We start from the raw sequence: 23472 nt of genomic DNA, 5'->3' as shown, positions 1-23472 counted from the left end.
CCCAATTGAGAATTTAAAAGGGGGTCTTTACTGGCTGGCCAGCAACCATCTCTCCAAGAATGTCTCAGAAGAGAACAGCCCTGACTTGAAGTTTAGGGGTTTTTTTTAAAAGGTACATTTTTACATTAGTCACACAGTTAAAATTATCAAATAGTCACACACTTATAGTTATCATATAGTTACACACATACACATACCCTCTTGGCGTGAGGAGGGGGTTTGGGGAGGCCTAGCAAGCTGATAACAGAAGCTGAAACAAGCCAGTTAATTGCTCAGGGGCAGCTTGGGTGGGGAACAGCAAATGAAATTCAAACTTCTCTAAGTGCAGGCTAATATTTAGCTTTTAACTTCTATCAATGGGGGGCTAAAGAGCTGAGGGGGATTTTTAAACAACAACATTTTCTAAGCAATTCAAACACTATTTAAACTTAATCAATCTATCTTGTCACACAGCAAGCAGTTTCACAGAAGCAAATTGCATATGTTATGAAAGTGGGGGTCACCCTATCTCAAAATAAATAAGTCATAATATAACAATTTTAAAAAAAATTGAAATAATATAGTGTAACAACTATTTACATAGCATTTACACTGTATTAGGTATTGTAAGTAATCTGGAGATGATTTAAAGTATATGGGAGGATGTGCATAGGTTATATGCAAATACCACAGCACTTTCTATCAGGGACTTGAGCATCCTCAGACTTTGGTGTCTGTGGGGGGAACTGGAACCAATTGCCCATAGATATCAGGGGATGACTGTGTAGTGAACACCTATGTGCCCATCATCCAGCTTAGAAATAAAACTTTACAAATATAATTGCAACACTTGTGAACATCCTCTCCAATTTCCTCCATTGTTAATTCTGAATCAGTGTGTGGGGGGGGGGGAAGCCCCACAGCCATGGATGCACCGCTCTTGTGGGATTCTGTTGTGATGTAGGCACAGACCAGAACAGTGTCCCCAATTGCAGTGGGGAGCTGAGACAGTACGGGATGGCTCAGGAGGAATAAGGACTTGTGTCTGTATTCAGCCACTTGGATGGGCTGGAACAAACTCAGAATGGTCCATCTGGGGTGCTGAGATATCATGGGCAATGGTTATAATGACTGAGAACCGGACGGTATTAGTGGTGGTGTTGTGGGGGAAGGGGAATAGCATTTGGTCAAATATGCATTAATGAGACTGCCTTGTGAGCCCAGGAGGAGCTTCTAGGGATCCAAACAGACACAAAAGCAGGGAAATTGCAACCATTTCTGTTTGTCAGCAGGAAGCAGGTCCCTGTACAGCCAGGATCCATCCAGAGCCAGAACAAGGAACAGAAAAGGGCAGGGCTAGATCCAAGTCCTACACACACAGTCTCCTTGGCAGAAAGCAAGTGGGGTGGGAGGAGGGAACTCAGGCCCAGGGAGCAAGGAGAGTCTGTTGATTCCAGAACTTAGAATCAAGTATGGCTTTGGTCTCAGGAATAAAGATGAGCTTGGTCCAGACCAATTACAAGAGTGAAGATGCAGAATTCTAGAGACCAGAGCTGCTGAAATTCTGCCTGCTGATGCTCAGAACTGGTACTGGACTAAGTTGATCAAGGTCAGGGGGTCTCAGCTGGGGAAAAGAGGAGAGGCATAAAAAGGAGAAGCAGGGAGTTAGAAGCTAGGAACCAGGTATAGCACAACACCATCACTTGATCTCAAAGTGCTGGCTTTTATTTCTCAGTATTTGCGAACAAGCCAATATACCTAAAATCCTAAGCAAAATTATAAAGCTTAGTCTGTCCCCTACCACCATCCCCAACCATACACACATAAACCATGCAGCAAAAATCTTGGAGCACCAGGAAGACCTTGCTCCACTTCCAGAACTTGTTTTGAGTACCTTCTGTGTGCCATGCACTGTGCTATGGAATTGAGTGAAACTCTTCAGAGGGGAGTAACTCCAGCTTTGGTCGTCAATGTTCTTGTCCAGTTGGGGAGTCAGACCTGCAAGCAGATGGCTTCTGTCATGTGGAAAAGGCTGTGCTGGAGGAGTTTTGTGTTGTATGGCTGCTATAGAGGGCCCTCACCCATGCTGAGCAGAGCAGGGCAGGACAGAGGCGGAGAGACTCAATGCGATGTGTGCAGGGAATCACAAAAACTTTGCTGCTTCTGAATCATGATTCAAGGCATGCATGAGGTAGTGAGAGATCATGAGTTTTGGAATCTGAGAGCCTGGGGTTCAAATCCCACCTCTGCCATTTGTGTGACCTTGAGTATGCTCCTTAATCTCTATAAATCTCAGTTTTCTTCTCTGATCATTTGGGAGATCCTGAAAAAAGCACTACAAATACCTTTATTACTTAGTAAAAAGTCCATATTCCTAAGAGGATGGGGATATGGAGAAACAAAGAACAATCCAAGAAGCAGGTATATGCCTGGTTACTAAAATAGCTTAACATTTATTTCTTCTTTTGGGATTAGTAAATCGTAAGCCTTGTTAGATACATACACTAAGAATTGGAATTGATTAGACTCAGCAGTAGGAATGGACCAAACTATTTCCTCTTCTTGTTCCAACCAAAAGTGGTAGTTACTTTATTTTTCTTTGTCTTGTACAGACACATTTAGCAGGGCCTACCATAAAGGCCTTCTCTAACAAATTCCATGGATGTCCACTGCCCCCTTACATAATGAGGTACAATCAATTATCAGTTAGTCATGCTAGAGGCTAATGGACAAGGGGGACCATCTCTACAATCTCCCAAAAGGTAGAAAATTATGGTAATTTGTTTCTCTTTGGATTTGTAGATTTTTTTTTAACTATATACTTGCAAATGAAAATATCTCATTATCTGGGAATCACCAAGAATTCTACCAAAATGGAAAAACAAAAAACAAAAAAACACTAAGAAGACATAACATGGGAGGAACCTGACGATTGTTGGCTTCCTTTTTGTGTCTTCCAATTCAGAAGTCTTCTCTTCTCTCAGTCCACAATGAAGATAGATAGCATCTCTTCACCAGCAGGTAAAAATACTAACTACTAAGGATAAGGCAGAGTCAAGACATGGCTGGAATTTATGCCAGTATTTCCATTCATCACATTGGACGATTGATTCTCTGCAGCCAGGCATTGACCGTAGCATCTTCTCCACTGGTGAAGATCAGTGTTTAATGGTGATGGTTTTGATTTCAGTGAAGAAGTCATAAGAGTCTTTGGCTCCTTCTCTACCTATCCCAGAACTCTTCATGCCTCCAAAAGGAAGGTTCAGCTCTCTGACAAGCCAGCAGTTGGTCCACACCAAGCCTGACTGCAGCTTCTTCGCCACCCGGTGGATGCGCCCCACGTTGCTTGACCACACCGTAGCTGCAAGCCCATACTTAACACTGTTGGCTCTTTTAATCACTTCCTCTTCACTATCAAAGGGGACGACACATGTCACTGGACCAAATATCTCTTCCTTCATGCAGCAGGAGTCATCCTTAATGTCTGTTATCACCGTGGGAAGCATAAAGTAGCCTGCCTGATTCCTGGAGGGAAGGCTCAGCTTGTCCACTCCATCACCACACTGAATTTGAGCCCCTTCTGCACGAGCTCTCTGGATGTAACTTCTGACCTGGGCAGATAAAAACCATAATTAGCAACATCTTACCATTTGGCTTCACACGAATCAGCAGAAATTTTAATATTTTCTAATCATCTCATAAAGATGTACAAGGTCATTGCAAAGAAACCTAAGGTTGATTATTTTGTCACTCAACTGCTCAGCCTGAGGGCAGAGGTGCTGCAGCCATCATTCAGGCACTGAGCTCCCATCCATGTCTAAGTGCCAGGCACTCAGACAAGCGCTCCTCCTACACTCTCACTAGATCCTCCCAAAACTCTATTAGCCATTTTTATCTATTATTATCCCCCGATTGCTGATGATATAATTGAGCCTCAGAAAGTGTAAATGGATCATGCAGCTACTAAATGGTAAAGATAGAACTCACACTCAGGTATATTCTGTAGTTAAATACGCAAAAGACTATTATCTCCCCTTTGGGGGCTATGTCCATTGCAGAAAATGGCAAGCAAATGATGTATAAGATTTAGTTAAAGGCCAGGATGCCTTCAATAGCTGAGCTTCCAGAACAAATAATTTCTAATTTCTAGTCTTATTACTGATTATATTCTGAAAATATATCTAGGTAATATAGTTAATTATAATGGGGAAAAAATTATGTAATAAATTAACCCAGTGACTCAGAGATAATGACAGATGTTTATGAATAATGGTTGTAGAAATAACTCATTATAATAATGATATATATTTATGCATGGAAATGTTGTTGAAGTCACATTATTATAACAGAATAATGTTGGTACCTTATTCTGCACCTGAGGGGCATTATAAGCATAAGAGAGGTGGAAAAGTAGCCCTAAAAAATTAAAAGTAGAGAATAGCAGCCAAGTAGTAAACCAAAGCCAGGCTAAATTTTGAAATAAAGTTTTGGATTCCTACTTATTCATCTGTCTGAGCACTCTGCTCCAGTATTAAATTAGGACTCCATTGTAGAACTATATTCAATGTACAACTATATGTTTATTTGCCATGTCAAAAAGAGGTAACATTATTCTATTACTTATTTTGCTAACAGTCTGTAGAACACTTAATAAGCTGTGAAATTAAAGTTTGTAAAAAATAGAACATTTGGTACAGATGTATATCCCACTGAACTAAACTTCCTCCCCAAACATCCACAATGATCTCAAAGCTTTCCCAGAACTTGCCTTATTCTAGTTTGTGGGTAGAAACTAAGATAAGTTTGCCTACTCTCTTGCTCCTTTTGAAACAATCCATTCACATTAACTAAAAGATGCCAGAAGTGGGTGTCTTGTGTGAACAGGAGAAGTCAAGATGAAGGTGAGCAGGTGAATTGCAAAGAGAACCGCAGACTGCACGATAGCCTGAACCTACTGGAAGATACTCCTTGGAAGTTAACTTTTGCATCACAGGAAGCACTCAGGAGCATGCTAAAGTTGTTTTTCACCTGTCGCTTGCAGGTGTGGCAGGCAGGCCTGAAGCCCTAGTGTCCAGAACAGCAAAAAGAGAAAGAGGACAAGGGAGCCTCCTATACCTGGTGAATCTTCATTCCATGAAGGTGGGATTATCCCCAACTGTGCGTTCCCATGACATTCTGGGGACCACTGCCTATGCAGTGTAAATATGCAAGGAAGTTTGGCTGGAAAGAACAGCCATGCTATCTGGCCTTACCTCAAATAAATGTCCACAAGCTTCAGGTAAGCCCTTTGAGCTGCCCTGCTAATAACTCTGTCATTTCCTGGTCTTTTCTCTCTTCTGACCTCCTGCAAGATTACCTCACACTCTCTCCTCCCTCCTGAAACCTTCAATACCTCTCCCCTCTTCACCCTGCTTCTTATCTCACTACGGAAACAGAAGAGACCATCAAGCTACTACATCTTCCCATCTACAAGCATCTGTGCTTCACCATGTCAGGTCAAAGTTAAATGTAGTCAATCTTCCAACGCACTGTGCATTGTCATAGATTTCTAAAACTTTAAGTAAGGCTCTGTCCCTCAATGGCTGACTGATGGGGGCAAGTTTCCCTTGTTGGGCCTCAGTTACCTCAGCTTAAGACAAGGTACTTCTAACTCCAAAATCTATGACTTATTTTAAGAATCACATCTGGTAATAAATTAAAATGACCCTAAAGATCTGAATTTCATAAATGACTCAGAGACCATCAATGGGTTCTTCAAGATGGGCTACACTGGTCACCCCTCTAAGGACCACACAATTTGGATTGTGCTGGCACTTCTGGAATCCTATCTGCTGTAAACCAGAGACAGGCCTTTTCCATAGGGAATGTTTGCCTATGGAATTCCCTGCTACTCTGGGTCTGCATCATTCTTATTAGCTGACCTTTATGGTTTGGAATTTGCCTTCACTGTGCTACTATTGATGTCCACATGCTGATAGTTCAAGTTCATTCATTTCATATGGATTTGCTTTTTTAAGTGGGACTACATTTGCATATTCATATCCAAAATTTTTAGACTCTGTGTCCAGGGACAATTTCCCACAGGTCATAATTTTTTTAAAATGGAGTTAATAATTAACTATTTCAAAGCCTGACAGGTGCTATGCCTTGCACTGAGCTTCTCTCCAAATAAGAACTCTGTTACTTACATGGCAGAGATTTACTTACTTTCTCCAAATGTGCTTTACTTATCAGAGCGCCCATGCTGGCTGATGGATCAGAGGGAATGCCAACTTTCCACTTTCTGGTAGCTTCTACAAACTTCTTTAAGAATTCACTATAGATGCTCTTCTGGACAAAAATCCTGCTGGTACAAAGGCAGATTTCACCCTGCCAAGAATGACACGTGAGAACAATGACAAGATTGGAGGGCGCTCTCCTTCATGGGTAGGTCACCCTGCACATTTCAGCACCTACCATGTATCAGGCACAGGTCTAGGCAGTGAGGTCCAATGGTAAACAAGACAGAGTCCCGCTGTATGCAACACACAGTCTTGTGGGAAAGACAGACAAAAACACAAGCAAGCAAACTCAGTGAAGTATATAACTTCAAGAAGTGCCCAAACAATAAAAGAAAATTAAGCAGAGGATGGGGATAGAAGCTGATGGGGGGCAGCTGTTTTACTCAAGACAGTCATGGAAGGCACTTGCAAAGAGTGGATATTTGAATTGACTCATGATGACGTGAAGGAGCTGGTCTGGCAAAGATCCGGAGGGGGAATCTCTCAGCAGCTGCAGGAATGAGCACCATGTACGAGCACCATGTGCATGGGGAAAGGCAAGCCAGGGGGTGGGGCTGAGATGGGATTGGGGCAGTGACAGGAGGAGTGTGGTAGGAAATGAGGTCTGGAGGTGAACAAGGCAATGTCATGCAATCCCATAGGCTCATAAGGAGCTTACATTTAACTCTCAGTATCATGAAAAGATAATGGAAGGTTTCAGGCAGCAGAGTGATATGATCAGATTTACATTTTTAAATAATCATTCTGGCAACTGTGTGGAAAGTAGAATGGAAGGGAACGAGAGTGGGAACAGAGTGGAGAGGTGAGAGAACATTCCAGAAGTCCAGATAAGTGGAGGTAGCTTGGACCAGGGAGGCACCAATGGAGATGAAGAGAAGAGATCTGCTAAGTTAGATTCCTGCACGGGCATGGGACCTCAAAAGTGTAGGAGACTGGTATAGATGCACTACAGAAGTGAGAGGATTCAGGATCTGTCTTACAGATAGAACCAACAGCACCTGTCGATGGATTAGATATGGGGTATGAGGAAAAGAGAGGGCAAGAACAAGGATGATCTGGGTTTCTGGCCTGAGTCACAGGGCAAATAGTAGTGCTATTCCCTGGAACATGAGGCAGGGAGGGGATCAGAATTCCAGGGGAGGGAGACAAATCAAGGGAAGGAGAGGGAGAGAAACACGGTAAGTCCAGATGTCTAATGGACAGTCAATAGAGATGCTGAGTGTTCAGGGGAGAGGTCCTAACAGGTTTCTGAGTGAAAAAAATCCTGTCATTTGAATATAGCATGTAATCTAACAAGCCACATCCTAGACATTTCAAAGCATTATGCATGTACAACGAGTACACAAATGCATAAATAACTATTTTCATAACATTTATATTTGCTCTTTGTAACAATCCTAGGAAATAGAATGCTTCTAATTATCCTGGTATTTGTATAAAGGTTCATTGTCCAAATGAAATAGTTAATGTTTTGAAATAACAAATGCTTTCTGCAACCAGGATTACTATCAGAATCATCTGCATATCTGGCTCAGGAAATGTCCAAACACTGGACAATTTCATTTGCACGGTGCCCTGTGTCACATGGGGAAGGAGGCCATGATAAAGACACTTGAAGATTTTACCAAGTTTTCTATTACTCAGTGCCAGGAAAGCACAGGTAATTATAAGATTCCTGGGAGGATGACTTCAGAGGAAATGAAAAAAAGAACATATCATTTATCAAGTGCCTATCATACTCCAGGCACTGTGCAGGATGCTTTCCTCATGATAATTCAGTGGTGTGTTAGCTTTTGTGGTTTAGAGTTAGGAAACAGAGTTTTGAATTAATACATGCCCAAGGTCACAAAGAGATGTTTCAAAAAAAAAAAAAGCCAGTTATGTTCAATTAAGGAAGAAGTATGCACTGCATAGAACTCATCACTCAGCTAAGTAAAGAAATCAAGCTGTTTGTTTATTTTTACTAAAATCCATTTGTTGCCTTGGATTGGCCAATTAGTTAGGCTCATGTTCCCTTCTCTGGGCAAGTTCAAATCCTAGCACAATTCTGTTAGCCAAGAAGCTTACAGTCCACATCCCCACACTTAAAATTCATTTACTTCAATGCAGGGAATGTACCCAACTTTCTCTCATCTCAGTGTCTCAGTCCACAGTCTGTCTCTGTCATTCATTGTCCCTTAGCCATCAAAACACTTGCCTTCATTGGTCATTTGATATTTGCCTATTTTAGTGATTAAATTAGTTGTATCATAAAATTGCATTGCATCTATTAATCCAGAAACCCTCTATATTTCTAGCCACTTTCTCTAGGAATTACTGTGAGAGAAATAATTACAATTATAATTATCATGAAAATGATAACTGAAAGTAGTATTTTTCACCTTCACTAACAAAAAAAAAAAAACCCTGTTGGGAGGCATTACTATTCTCCATATGATTTTACTGGTGAAGAAACACGGGATCCAGAGGTGATGTGACATCCAATGTTAGGTAAATACAGATCTCATTCTGCTCCTCTTTCCTTCTATGGAAGTTCTAACTCTCTTTGGCTTAAGTCTTTATTGTCTGCTAAAATAAAAATATGCTTTGGAGAAAATCATTCAGTGTTAGTGCACACCTGCCACATCCTAGGAGGAGATATTCCAGACATTGACACTACAAATGCTGCACAAAAGCAGGCGCTGTTCCCATCTTCATGAAGCCTGCTGACCTGCTGTAGTGTTCCTCACCCTGGAAAATGCCATGGCCTTGAAGAATCTGATCAAAACTACTGAACCAGAAAAACACCTGTTATATAATTTCAGGAGATGCAAAGATGCCCTGAAGCCCATCCATGACTCCAAGCTGCAAAACCTGCTCTTGACTCTATCAGGTATTTGCAACTCAGTATATGAATGCAGTTGGGATGCTTTTGTGGGGAGAATAAGGTTTACTGGGAACAGGACATTTGGATGCAAGAAGAGACAGGGCAACCATGTGAATAAAGCAATGGAAAAGCATGGAGTAATAAAATTAATCATTCTGCCCATGGCTGGTACCTGATAAAAGTTGTGTCACTTAACAAGAAGAGTTTGCTGAGCAGAAGCTGTGACTCTATGAGGTCACTGCCTGACATTAAGATTGAACTGGTAGTCAATGGAATAACGCAATGCACTGATCGTCCTTTCACTGGAATGGCACTGGATTGATCTGCTCACTCCCAGGCTCTGCACTGTGATGAAACAGATCCAGCTTGACAGGGTGACAGAGGGAGGGAAAAAAAACCCAGAGGACATACCTGGTTGGCAAAGCTGGACCTGACGGTTGCCGGGATGCACTCCTCCAGGTTGGCATCGTCAAAGATGATGGCAGGATTCTTGCCCCCCAGCTCCAGTGACAGCTTTTTGCAGTGGGGTGCACTCAGCTGGGTGATACGCTCAGCTGTGGGCTGGCTGCCAGTGAATGAGATCAGGGGCACTTCTGGATGGGACACTAGGGCTTCGCCTACCCTGGGCCCTGCTCCAAACACAATGTTGACCACACCTGGTGGAACACCTGCATGGAAAACAGCATCCATTACAGTCATTCTCCCCAGTATGTCAAGGACTTCAGGTTACGTGGAGATTCTCCTTGAAAGTCCAATTGCTTGAATGGGGACAGAGGGGAGCACTTGATGGGTTTTACAACACTTGGAACTTTTACGGCTGCCTCTAGTTTAAGAGCAAAGCAAAAACTACAGAGTCACCTCTGCCTGCAGTACACACTAGGTGGGGTTTCTCTGGGTGCTCTGACCTGGAGAGAGGCAGGATAGAATACTCTCTAGGTAACTCATTCCATAACATTGACTAGGCCTTAGGGGCTGAGGCTGCAGAGAAATCCCCAGGCAGGTCAAGCTCAGTGAGGAAGCAGTGCCCTACTCCAACTTGGTCTCCAGGAGTCATAGTGCAGTGTGGAAAAGTTGAGTAGAGGGTGTGTAAATGCTTCAGGGTGCAGAGAAGAGATGAACTATCTTGGCCCAGGAGCAGGGGAAGCTTCCCAGGGAGGGTGAGTTTTATTTGGAGGTCTTGTGACCCATGATATGCACAGCACCATTACCCACTAGGGCCAACTTGCAAGTACTAAGAACAATCAAAAATAGGTGCCTCAATCTTTTCTATCACAAGGCCCTGATACTCTAAATCTGCATGTATTTACTTACGTGTTTTCTGGATTGACTTGCTTACTGCCTGCCCACCACTAGAAAGTGTGTGAGCTAAGGCGAAAATGGTAGCTGCTCTCTGCTCTATGTTGTATCCCTTGTGCCACAGCCTAGTTTGGCACATAGAACTAACACCAGTAAATGCTCCCATTTATTGGGTACTCACTGCAGGCCAGCCATTGCTGTAAGTGATTCACTCCCTTTAGACCTCATGACAACCCTATGAGCTGCGAAGCATTACTTTGCTCATTCACGAGTGTGAAATCTGAGGCACAGTGAGGCTGCATAACAACCAGGAAGCAGCACAACTGGTCACAGTAAATGAATGCTTAGCATACATTAGCCAAATCAGGAAGCTTTGAGTGTCCAAAAAGAAAATCTTATGTGTAACCCCGTTGATACCCCTGGGAAGTTCTTGGGGTTTGCCTGGAGTTGGCTAGATTTATTCCCTCTGTTTCTTCAGGTCGAACCACAGTGGGTGCAAAGACCCTCCACTGCGTAAGCTTTTAGAGCTGCGCCCTTGCTCCTGCTGTCCTTCCCTCGCTCCAGGTTAGACATTCTCTCCTCATTAGAAACATACTCTCTTGGATTCAAACCATCTCTTCAATAATTCACTTTTAAAGTTAAATAACAATTTCACATTGATGATCCATTATCATCCAGAACACCCTCCTCTAGAGCCACAGCCTTAGCCTGATCACCCTGAGGGGCCAACAGCAGCCCCATCCAGGTGAGTCCCCAAGGAGACAGGTGGGAAGACCCCATAAGTCACCGTGCTATCTGGCAGAGCCCCATTTCTAGTGGCCCCATCAATTTTACCCAACATGCACATTTGCTGAAATCTAGCTTCAGTCAGTCCTGGATCATAGGTCACTGCCAAGAAGTGCCTGGCACCTTGTGAGAGCATCCAGGCTTTGGATTGGAGCAAAGAGTGTGGGAGGAGAGGCCCTCCCAGCGGCTGATGGGAGGAGAGCAGGACAAGCTGCCAGCGCTCCCTGGTGGGGCCTGCGTCTCATCAGTGTGTGTGTGAGTGGACGGGGGCAGAAGACAGGGGACTGTTAGGCTTTGTAAAACCTGCAGGGGGGAAAAAAAAAAGGATCAAATCACTTCTAATGCTTACAGAAGCATTTTGAGAAGGTGAGAGAAAGCATAGAAATATCACATATTTATCACCACAGGAAAATGAGCTCATTTCAGCAGGTTGACTGCCTTCTACCCAATGGGATTAAAATTTAGATTACATTTCTCCAGGCTCTGATGTTAATTTTTTTGTTGTTCTTTTTTCTTTTCTTACCTTTGTTTTTTATTTTGTTTGTTTGATGTTAATATGTTAAGAGACATCTGCTAGCCGTTATTTCATTTTGCCACTAAATCCAGACATTAACGAAACTTTTCTAGAGATATCTGCCCTCTAACCCTTAAGAGAGTCTGGTTATAAGAGAAGGAAAGCAGTTTCATTGGCCAACAGTGACACAGCAGATCTCAGGGTAAGTGACTAACAGACACGAAGGAAGAGACAAAGAGAAGCCCCTCGCACACACGTGCCTGGCAGGGCGGCAACAAGAAGGATTTTAAGCTTAAACAGGGTACAAGAAACTAACAAGAAAGGCCAGAAAATTTCAGTCCATGGACACTCCAGGAATGAGGGCAAACATTTGGTGCCCCTAAGAAGAAAATGAATATTCTAGGACTCCCAAAGAGGAATTCACTGTGTACTTTTAAAAATGATTTTATTTCACAAAAAGGTCACCTGTCAGGTCTGTTTGAAGGCCCAGCACTAGAGGAGCAAGCTCTTTACACACCCAGAATGTATGACCAGTTTATCTTCCCTTCTTTCCCTTGCAGTATTAAAAGTTTCCCTTACGTGTTTGTGATCCACACTTCCTCCCAATCCCAGCAGAGAAACTGAGGGCTTAAGAGAGGTGCAGTTGGGGCATTACACTCTCAGTGTTGGTCAGGGGAGGAAAGTGTGACAAAGCCAGCCCAGGCGGGAAAGAAAAGAAGGGCTGTCTTGGTACATAATACGCTTATTAGTTCACAAGAAAAAAGAGCAGTGCTGTGCAGACATAGAAACAGAAAACTCCTGTGCGGACCAGGTTCTGGGGGAAGTGGTTAAGAAAAACAACTTAGACCAAGATGTGTTTGATCTCACAAGAGAGTGGTCATGGAACATGGCTCTGTGGTGCCACCCCACCTCCACGTGTCCCCTTCCCTACACGGGATCAAAGTAGCGTGTAAGCCCCGATCCTACCCCACTCTGGGGAACCTGCAGTCACCCGGCTATAAAGAAATGCCTTAGACCTCTGCAAACACCAGAGGCTCAGTTTTGCAAAGAACAGGATTAGAATGTGGTCTTTTTTGTAAGGAAGAGCTGACATACTGTTGGACTTGGGAGAGGAAGGCACATCCATGTCATATACCTCCAGGGGCCTGGGGCACCCACAGACATCATCTCAAAGACCCAGGTTGGGAGGTCTCCTTGCTCTGTAGAATACTAGGGTCATAAGGCTCAACGCCCTTCCCTAAACAGCCTGTTTTCACCTGTCATCTAAATCCTGGAGTAAAGAACTGGCTAAACTGTACTGGAAGCTAATGTGTATGTTTTTGCTTTGACAGAAAAGCTATCCAGAAGAGGGGGAGAGAGATGCACTCATCCACCACCCATGCCGTGGATGTGGGAGAGCCCAGCAGGACCCTCTCTGTGGGCTGGAAAGCAGCAGGCACAGTAGGGGCTGTCACAGCCAGAAGGACGATAGGTACGTCCCCACCATCCGGCCATCATTCCTACCCTGGCCGTGGGGGGGACAGGAGCTGAGAGACCTACCAGTAAGGAACCTTCTCGCAGGTTACCTGCTGGGGTCACCCACCTTTTACCTTCAAACACTGGTGCAATGTAAGGCTGTCCTGTGCAGAGTTACACCCCAGAACAAAACTGGGAACACACCCTGAATGTGGCCATTAAACTACTAACAGGAAGAAGACAAGGAGCAGATGAGTAACCCTTGATACACGGGTAAGAGGCCACACTGTATCAGCTCCCGAGGTGTGGTCCCAACGGCAGGGAAAACTGAGGGATGTACAATTCAAATCTGAAAAGACGGCTGTTTCTACTATACACACTATAGGAGTACCTAGCAATATTCTCATTTTCATCAAGATTAACTTGTGGTTCAAACATCAGATTTAAATTGACTACTGAAGATACTCTCCGGAGCAGGCTGATGAAGAACCCTGTGGATGACGGGGATTTCTCAGAAAAGAATCAGGGAGACGAAACCCAAAGATGTTGCTGCAATTGATTCTGTTGCTGAGTAGATTTCTATACAATATAACTTTGCTCCAGCTCTGTGCCTCCTCCCCTCAAATACCAACACCTAATTACCTGCTTTATCCAGGAGTTTGCACAACATCCAGGCGGTCACAGAAGTCAGCTCACTGGGCTTGGCTATCACTGTGTTCCCAGCAGCAATGGCCGGAGCTATCTTCCAGGTTAGCAAGTAGAGTGGCAAATTCCAAGGACTGATGAGACCAGCTAAAGGACCAGAACAGAAGCACTGCCAGTGACAACATGCCCCTCAGAAGCAGACCGGCCGATGCAGACGGTTATTAAGGCAGAACTCTTGCATGCTGCCCCAAATTCGACTCTTCTAAAAACCCCAAACTGCTTATTTGTAGCCAACTGTGGGGAGAATAATTCTAAAATATATTACAAACAACTACACCTTTTTAAAGCAGAGTAAAATCAGTATGATTTATCATTTCTTGATGTTTCACAATTACAGTTATGAACAGCAGCAATAGAAGCTCCAGGGGACAAGGCTGTCACCTACCACTACACAGTTCCAGAATGTGATGCATTTTGAGACTTATAGACTGATCTTTACTTTTTAAAACACTTCTCCCTCCTCATTATTAAACTGTCCCACTGTTATTTCTTCTAACAAGTTTCTCTCCGTCTCTGTTTCTAATCCTCTGTGGACTGAGACAAGCTTTATAGAATTATTTGTAAAATAGGAGCAAAAACATTCTGAGTATTTCATATGCGGGCCCTGCTATCAGTAAGGCCAATTAACTTTGACGCATGCACTGTGAAATCCATTTTGGCTATTCAGAAGATTTTTTAATAAAAATTCTCTCTAGATTCTCACCTGTCTCCTGACCAGATAGGTTTGCTGGATAAAGTAACGTAACCAACATCTAGGGTGTGTCTCCATGCAATATTCCGGAACTGTCCAGGTTTCCAACAACAAAACACACAAGTATAAAATCTACCTTATAAATAAGAAAACGGATCCCTTAGATTCTTCTCTCAAGACTGTGCTATGAAAATAAGTGTACATTTCATATTATTAAGTTTCCCATTGAAAAATTTGTTCTATAGGAAATAGAATATTTTTTCAGCAAAATACTGCTTAAGAAGAGGTTAGAGCTTTCCACAATGTCTTAAAAACATAATTTCTGAAGGGCTCAAGGAATCAAAGCAGTAAAATGTCCCATTTTCTTTCTTTTTACCTTACATTCAGAAAATGAAACTATTTAATAAAATGTGGTTGATATTTTTTCTCAAAGGAAACGATGACATCTAGTGGATACTTTTAGTCATTGCAGGTATTCATATATTCCTCCAAAGGGCAAGAAGCAAAGAAATGAGTGAGGAAGTGGATCATTCTCAGTTACGCTTTATTTACTACATACCTGCCAATATCCTAAGTGCCTTACACTTATTAATTTACCTAATTCATATAAAACATATAAAGATAAGATTAAGCTATTATCCCAGCTTTTCAGATAAGATACTGAATGAAGCACACAGCAGTTAAGTGATTTACCCACACATTTCTACAGTCTTAACCACTGCATTGTCCGGAAATAGGTTTTTTTAATTGTAGGTAGCAAAAAAATTTTCTGGCATGTGAATTTACTCTTAGCATCATTCTTTTCCTTGTGATTTTCCAGGATGATGTTTCAGGAGTAAGTAGGGGATTTAACACACATAGAATAAACTAGAAATGGATTTTTGAGGCCAGTAAATTTTCAGTAAAAGTAGAAAAAAATCAGCTCCTTCCTTGTCCTTAGTCTGTTCCTGGAGGTCAATCTTATAGATGATGATGCAGGCTTTCACTGAACCAACCTACCGATTCCCACAGGGGTCCGCACAGTGTAGTGCAGACAGCCCAGCTGGTCCATCTGCGTGCACTCTGATGTGTGGTGCAGGATGGAGGAAGCGAAGAACCGGAAGTTCTGTACAGACCGGGGAATGTCCATGGTTCTTGCCAGTGTCAAGGTTTTCCCTGTAAGACGTAAACCACATAAAGCACTGTCAGTGCATTTCACACAGAATAAGTGGAGACACTGGTCAGCTTTCACCACGCACGTATCCCAACTCACAGTGGACTAGTTCCTTCCAGCCTGGGGTAGGTATTCCTTGACTACACAAAGAGTTGATCATAGTTTGATAAAACTATGAAGTGATTAGGAAGGAGGTTATAAAATGAGGTATGGGGGTTAAAGTTGAGTCAAATAATCTTTGCTTTGGGGACTGAACACTTCATAGCTGTCATGAATTTGCCAGATGCTACTGCTTCACCCACACAAGCTCCTACAATTCAAAACCACCAGGATTTGTACATGTGACAAAGGGGTTGGAATAATGGGTTTTAAGACATCTGTATTTGCACATCACAAAAAAAAACAAAAACACTTGTAAGCATGTGACATATATTAAATGTCCCCCCAGCCCACGGTAGAGTCATCAGAAGGACTGACAGGAACCGTGATACAGGATGGCCTACACCGCTTGCTCATCCATCACGTGCGCATGCATGTTCTAGCTCCCAGGAGGAACAGAAAGGAAAACATAAGCTTCCCTGGATTGCTACTGAGTTGTCCTTAGTGAAGCAGGGAAACTCTGCAGTCAAGAAACCCATTAGAGGAAACTGTCTTTTTAAGGGCTCGAACTCAGGCTGCTTCCTAACTTTTAGACTGGTTTATAGCATGCATATAATTTTTAAAGATCTTGGCTTTTCCTAACAGATATTATTGCAAAGATTTACAGACAGTAACCCCATTACCCTGACCTCTGGGAAGGAGATAAAAAGTTGAGAAATTGTGTTGGAAGTGGAATAGTGGCTGACATGTCAGAAAACTTTCTAAATAATTTGGCTGTGCAACTGCTCTTCAAAATATCTTTGCTCTGAAATTCTCTGCTTAGAATGAGCAAAAGATTGCATGATCGATCAGCCCTAGTTCTCCATCTCTCCCCATACTCATGTCCTTTGCCATATGTCTTTGAAGAGCCTTCCACCAAATGGACAGCGTATGCTTCCCTGCCCCCTGGCTTTGCGTTCAGTCATGTGGCTTGCTTTGGCCATCAGAAGGAGGCAGAAGTGAGCCAGCTGCAAGCCTTGGCCCTCCAGGGCCCTGGGTGGTTTTGCTGTCTACCTCTACCATTGCCAGGAGAAGTACCTGCACACACAGGCTGTCCTGGCAGTCCTAGGAGAGTCCTGAGTCCCAGCCACTACAGTTAGGGGGCAAGCAATCATCTGACACACTGGAATGAGGGTATTAATGGCCAATATCTGAGTAATATATGACAGTTTTCAGAAGCATTAGGTAAGAGCCACTGCACTCTAACCTCAGCTCTGCTAGAGAGAGCATGGAAGACAGACAGTCCTGCCTTAGACGGCTCTCACCTTGGTCTTTAGATTCTGCCTGGGCCAACTCCTCCAGGGACTGCTCCAGCAAATCTGCCAGCTGGTTCAGGACCCTCGAGCGCTCCTGGGGGCTGCGGGATGACCAGCCAGGAAAGGCTCCTCTGGCAGCCTCAACTGCGGCTTCGATCTTTGAGGAGCAAACAGGACAGAGTCATCTGAAAGCTGCTTCCCCTGAGGGGTTGGATGAATCCAGAATCCACAGGTCCCCACACACCTGATTTTTTCCCTACCTGACTTCAAATATTCAACATGTCCTAAGTGCAGAGCTAACCACAAACTAGATGACACAGGTATTTACGAGATGAGCAAAGCAGTGGCACCATAAAAAACAAAGAAAAACACATCATGTCAAACAAGGTACCCAAAACATGTCAAACAGATAATTAGAAAGAAGCTATTTGAATTTTAACAGATGTACATTTCAATCATTTCAAAAAGAAGAATTTTTTAAAATATTGTATGGGAGAAGAAATTTAATTTAGATATGTAGAATCTCTAAAGCTTTTAATCTAGCTCTGACATATCTTATAAAGTCTAAAGTTTGGTGTGAAAAAGGCTGGCTGGTTAGTTCAGTGGGTTAGAGCATGGTGCAGATAACACCAATGTCCACGGTTCAATTCCTGTACCAGCCAGCTGTCAAATAAATAAATAAGAGTAATGTAAAGTTTTGTGTGACATCTCATCCTCAGACTGCCATTTCCACTGGGAATAACTAATCATATTAGTCATTTATTAATTTTCTTACATAAGGGAACATACTAAATATTTTACACAAATTATTTCATTTAACACCTTTTAAAATTCTACAACATGAGTATTTCTATGCTCATTTTACAGATGAGAAAACTGAGGCACAGAAAACTCGAGTAACTTGCCAGAGGCACACAGCTTATAAGTGGCAGAATCAGGATTCAAACCTAGATCTTTGTGGTTCCCAAGATCACAGTTGACCTACTATGTCATAATCACCATCCCTGCCTCTGTCCAGCTCTGCCCAATGGAAGGGGACTCTGTTGAAGAGGAGGGGATCTGTGGTTGAACAGATAGCTTGGGGACCTGGCTTTGGAGTTATAGGCAAAAGAAACAATGGGCAGGTATGGACATGGCCACCTCATGGTCAAAATGCGATGCAGCTAAAATGCATTTTCAAGTCCTCATCTGCCTTTCTCTTCTCTAAGGCAGCATCTAAGTAATGCCTTTTCCAGAGATGGCAAATCCCCAGCCTGCATCTCACCCCTCTTTTCTCTCACATGCATGACAAAAATTTATAATCACATACAGCTCTCTTCCACCACTGAGCCCCAGCTCAGTCTCAGAATTCTTTCCCACAGGCTTTAGGCAGCCACAAGCACCTTTCTCATATCACATCATCTGACAAAAATCTAGCCTCCTGAGCTTACATTAACCCTCTCATGCAAAACCTGGCCTACACCTTCCTTTATTTTCTTCATGCAAACAGTCACTTTAAGCTGAGCTGAAGTAAGGTATAAAATGATTCCCATGTTAATTAGAAATTTCTGGAAAGATGATGTGGACTTTGGTGATCTCCACCACAAGCTGCAGCTGTGGAGAAGCTCTCCTGCCAGCCAGCAAGAGGAGAGTTCAATTCTACAGTCAATGTAAAAATCTGATCTTTTTGCTATTCAGACAATTCACATCCACTCATATTTTCTAATTTGTCTTAAGTCTTATATCCATATAATACAGAATACATATTAGTCTACTATATACAATATTAGCATAAGCTAATACTTAGAAAGGGTTTAATATATGCTAGATACTAAGAGATTTACTTATATTAGTTCTTTTAATCCTCGGAACAACACTATGAAGTAGGTATTATTATTATCCCCATTTTAGAGATGAGAAGACTGAGGCATGCAGAAGTTCAGCTCTATGTCAAGGCCATAGATATCAAGTGGTGGGCCTGGTCTTTGAAGCCAGGCAGTCTGACTGCAGTCTGTGCTTATGACTGTAATGCTGCCATGCAAATGTGCTACACAAACATGCATGCGTGTGCATGTGCAACCATTGATCTAAGCATCAGAGATGACATGGTTTGCACACTGTCCTCTGTAAAATCAGGATGTTAGACTCTAGTTTCTAGGTTTTTACAACTTTCCACTTGGGACAATCCATGTTAAAGGGCTTAGTGCGTGCAGAGTGCATAACAAGAGCTGAATATATGGGAGCCACTGTTAGCACCAGCAACACTTTCCATGAGCGACTTTCTAAGTAGTTGAGAGCTGAACCATATAGTTTGTATGGTAGCCATATTTTCAAGCCAGGAAAAAACTGGCACTTATGGGGTCAGATAGAATATTTGCAAGTTGGATTGCTGGGAAATCAAAAATGTCTACTATTCTCCTAGCTGATGGGTGTATACCTCATTCTATTTTCTGAAAAGGCATAAGCCATTAGCTGCAGAAAATATTTCAACTGAATACGGCATGTTTGTCATTTTTAACTTCACTTTGGAAAACACTCTGAGACAAGGAAAACAGAAGGCTGGATTTCCCACATCTATCTTAGGTTGTTTGTTTTGCAAACAAAACTGCTGGTTGTAGTTTAACCAATGAATTACACAATATTTGCAAACATTAATCTCTAAGTCTAAAGGTTTTACTAATACAAAACAGATTTGAAATATTATTAACAACAAAGAAAAAATAGCTGAATTCTTCAAAAAACTTTGCATATTATATATTTATTATGAAGGCTAAATTATATTTTAAATTATCTAGTTCTTTGTGCCTTAAGAATTATAATCCATTAGGCATTAGATGACTATACATATATCAGCCACATTTGTCACCACAGACACATTTGCAATCTCAGTGCAATAATTGACAAACACTTTACAAAATTCCTCAAGTAAAATTAATTTACATAATTTTTTTAAAAATGTAATGTGTGTGCCATTAAACACTTTGAGTGAGAAAAAAGGTGCTATTAAACCTAATTCCAAAAATATACAGGAATTTGATTTTGAGTTTTATCATTCGTCAAATGATTAATTTTATCTTACTAGGTATTTTGAAGACATGAGGAATTATTAAAAAGCAATCTGAAATAAAGCCCTGGGTTTTTTTATGCTGCTTGTGATAGTGAAATGACACATTTCTAAAGAAATCCATGAGTATAGCAGTAAATTTAGACAACTCTTGGCAGAGGAAAGGGCACACTTAATAGTGATAGTTCTTACAAATAATACTTTGTACTCGACACCTAATAGGGAATGTCTGAGAATTACAAAATGTCCTGTGCACCCGGTTATATGTTAGGTTGGCTAGAAAAACGACTTGCTTTTGAATATAGTAAGCTGAGATTTGTTCAGTGTATCATATATGTCCAGTTACAAGGTAAACCTTCTTAGAACTAGATCTAGAATCTTTGTTCTCCTAATGTTTAACAATTCTACACCTTTACCCAAGACCCTTTGCTTTTAGAAAATTAAGTTACCTATAATTCCCCAATATATTAAATTCATTTCAGTCTCCTATAAGTGAATGAATATACTCACCTCTTCTTTTCCACTATCTGGCACTCTGCAATACACTTCCCCTGTCGATGGATCATAAGAATCTATATATGAGTTACAAGGTAAAAATTTTCCATCTATGAAGTTTTCCAGCATCAGAAATGCCTTTGTTCCAGCCATAGCAAGGAAAACTCAGCCTTTCCCCTCTACCCTTGCTTGCTCAGGTTGTCCCCACCGCTCTTCCTCTACTCCTGACTTAGTCTCCTCTTTCCAGCCCCAATATCCTCACTTGCCAATCAGCGAAAGTGGGAGGTGACCTGACACTGTCAGAGAGTATCCCAGTCTCCAAACTCAGAACTAAGAGAACTCTCAAATATTACACAGGCTTGCAGTACATTATGAGAAATAATGTGCTAAACTAATATCACCTTATATGTTCACAGCCCTTTAAAATCATCAGAAGGCATCTGTGTGTGTGATTTTATTGGGGTCACACCATAAACTTCATTGCTCAAACACTACATGTCAGGCCCTGAAGTAAGTCCTTTACATAAATATACTCATTTGCTCCACACAATAATCCTATATGAAGTAAATATCATTAATTTCTCCCTTTCATAGAAGAAACTGAGCCTTGGAGAGGGTGGACAGTTTGTCCAAGGTCACATAGTTACCAAGGCATGAACCACAGCCCTTTGCTCTCCAAGCCACCTACTTTTTTCTCAATGCCTTACTGCCCTCACCCCGCAGAAGTGACTCTAAACAGACTTCCTCTTCCCATAGCTCATCTGTTTTTCTTTAACTTGCTGCCTTCTCTCTGCAGAGCTGTCTATCTTGAAGCCAGGGTTGCAGCAGTAGCTCACATCTTCCCAGGTGTGCCACGGAGATGAAGATACAAGCCAAAAATGCACATAATACATAGAGAGCAAAGAAGGGAATCATATCTGTGGTGTAGGTAGAAGAAATGAACAACCCAACAGAAAAGATAAACAAAGGACATAAAAAAGCAATTCACAGCAAAGACAACAAAACTGGCTAATGAATGTATTAACAGATGCTCATTGTTTTTGTTTTGTTTTGTTTTGTGGCTGGCCAGTATGGGGAATCCAAACCCCCTTGATCTTGTGCAGACTCACTGTTAATCAAAGAATGTGAAATACAAAGAGGCGCCCAGTTTAACCAATCAGACCAGAGAGCATTTTTCCAGATGAATAACATCCATGCTGTAACGAGGTGGAGAAGCACATGTTCTCCCACTCCACTGATGGACAGTTCACAGAACACTACTTGGGGCAATTTGTCAATGGCAACATTTAAATGTGCCTACTTTTGGTCTAGCCCCTTCCAGAAATCTCTCCTACAGAATTACCTGCTCATGAACAAGTGGATAAGTCATAAGATATCATTTTTAATATAATTAAAAAGTTGAAAACAACCTAAATATCCATCATTTGGTGAATTTTATAATTAATTTTTACATCCATAATAAGGAATATTATTCAGCTTTCAGGAGGATGTATTGTTAAGTGAAGAAAGACTCTTAATGAATAATATGTATGCTACAATCTCTTTGGATGGTTGAGGGGATTGAGGGGGAGCGGTAGAAGGTTTCTTCCCCTTTTTACTCTACATCTTTTTAAATTGCTCGGATATCTTATGATGAGCCTGTATTAACATATTATTTTTTTACTTATAATTTAGTTGAATGTTAGATATCAATATTCTAAAATTCATTGATCATATGGGGACATTTGCTGGCAGTGCACCTCCTTAGACTCTCCCTGCTTCCATCTTAATTGGTCTCTCTCAAGATATTCTGCAAAGTTCTTGCTAATCAATGATGCAAAGCAATAGGCAATCCATTCCCTGCAGCTAGGCTGCAGTTCTAGAAAGTACAGCAAGTCTGTTAATTGAGCCTATAATGCCAAGAGTCGTGCAGAAAGATGTGGGTAATCAACGCTGGAAGAACTCGCCTTCTGCTAGGGGAAACAGAGAGATAAACAAAAATCACCATAGGGTGACGTGAGGGCTCCCTGGAGATGTACGTTAGACTCAGGAGAAACACAGGGCAGGCAATGAGGAGCTCCGCGGCAGTGGAATGAAGCGATCGGAGGATGAGACTTCGGAGATGGATTGGGAGGTGGACAAGGAAGCATAGGAAGGAAGTTAGACAAGAAGAACGTAATTTCAAGCCAAGAATATATCTGTTCTGGGGTTCCATCTTCCTTCTGCCTCCACAAGAACCTTGATCACTGGATTATCTCCTCTCTGACTCTTCATCCTCCTCCTCTCTCCTGACTCTTGCAGCCTTTAAATGAGCTCCAGTCTCTCTAATATAATATCATATAAGCAATATAATATAATAAAGTTAAATGAATTTTTTTTTTTGTAACTAGCCAGTATGAGGATCCGAACCTGAAACTTTGGTGTTACCAGCACCACACTCTCCCAAGTGAGCTAACCAGCCAGCCTGAAATGACATTTTAAAAGAACCCTTCCTTGGCTTTCTGTCCTCCTCTGTCTTTAACCTTTCTTTCCCACGGAAAACATTCAACAGAATGAATGAGCAGGAAAGTACTGTCCTTATCGGAATAACTACCTTAAGGTTTATGTGGCAAGATGTTGTTCTCTTTCCCCTTCAGCCATCTGGTCTTCTTAGCCTCATTCCTGCAAGGAAGAAGTATTGTAGCACAATCACCCATCACAATTATGCTATGAAAGATGATCAGTATGAAATGCTAGGGGGTCTTTGGTTGCACGTGTTGCACTGTGCAGAATCCGGGATGTGTCCTTGCCCTCCAAGGCTGGAGCTCAGAATGAGACCACCGGCCTTGGTCTTGG

The 23472-nt window shown here is 42.0% G+C and overlaps 1 protein-coding gene across 3 annotated transcripts; it reads right to left on the bottom strand.

Moving 5' to 3' along the window:
• Window positions 1–2894: 2894 nt before the first annotated feature.
• ALDH8A1 (aldehyde dehydrogenase 8 family, member A1) lies at window positions 2895–20870 on the bottom strand. 3 transcript variants are annotated; one of them, XM_008580318.1, is made up of 7 exons: window positions 20674–20837; window positions 17130–17277; window positions 15573–15728; window positions 13820–13969; window positions 9538–9794; window positions 6187–6348; window positions 2895–3590 (listed from the first exon to the last, which is right to left on the bottom strand). In XM_008580318.1, exons 1-7 carry the CDS (start codon window positions 20809–20811, stop codon window positions 3138–3140), a joined length of 1464 nt encoding a protein of 487 aa, XP_008578540.1. In that variant the 5' UTR covers window positions 20812–20837; the 3' UTR covers window positions 2895–3137. The 3 variants fall into 3 exon arrangements, with proteins under 3 accessions (XP_008578540.1, XP_008578546.1, XP_008578553.1); XM_008580324.1 differs by lacking the exon at window positions 13820–13969 and having other exon boundaries at window positions 2916–3590; window positions 20674–20841; XM_008580331.1 differs by lacking the exon at window positions 6187–6348 and having other exon boundaries at window positions 3111–3590; window positions 20674–20870.
• Window positions 20871–23472: the final 2602 nt, after the last annotated feature.

Source organism: Galeopterus variegatus, unplaced genomic scaffold (assembly GCF_000696425.1).
Source record: "Galeopterus variegatus unplaced genomic scaffold, G_variegatus-3.0.2 Scaffold85, whole genome shotgun sequence".
NCBI classification, from domain to species: Eukaryota; Metazoa; Chordata; class Mammalia; order Dermoptera; family Cynocephalidae; genus Galeopterus; species Galeopterus variegatus.
The sequence above is the reverse complement of the archived record's forward strand: the minus strand, read 5'-3'. Positions and strand labels throughout refer to the sequence as shown.

Bases quoted from the DNA above. Each gene is read 5' to 3' on its own strand.
- ALDH8A1 (XM_008580318.1), bottom strand. From the start codon at position 20,811: ATGGCTGGAACAAAGGCATTTCTGATGCTGGAAAACTTCATAGATGGA. The intron at 13,970-15,572 runs GTAGGTTGGTTC...CTGGTCCTTTAG, and splicing joins GCGGACCCCTGTGGGAATCG to CTGGTCTCATCAGTCCTTGG. The intron at 3,591-6,186 runs GTAAGTAAATCT...TTATCTGCCCAG, and splicing joins GTAAAGCACATTTGGAGAAA to GTCAGAAGTTACATCCAGAG.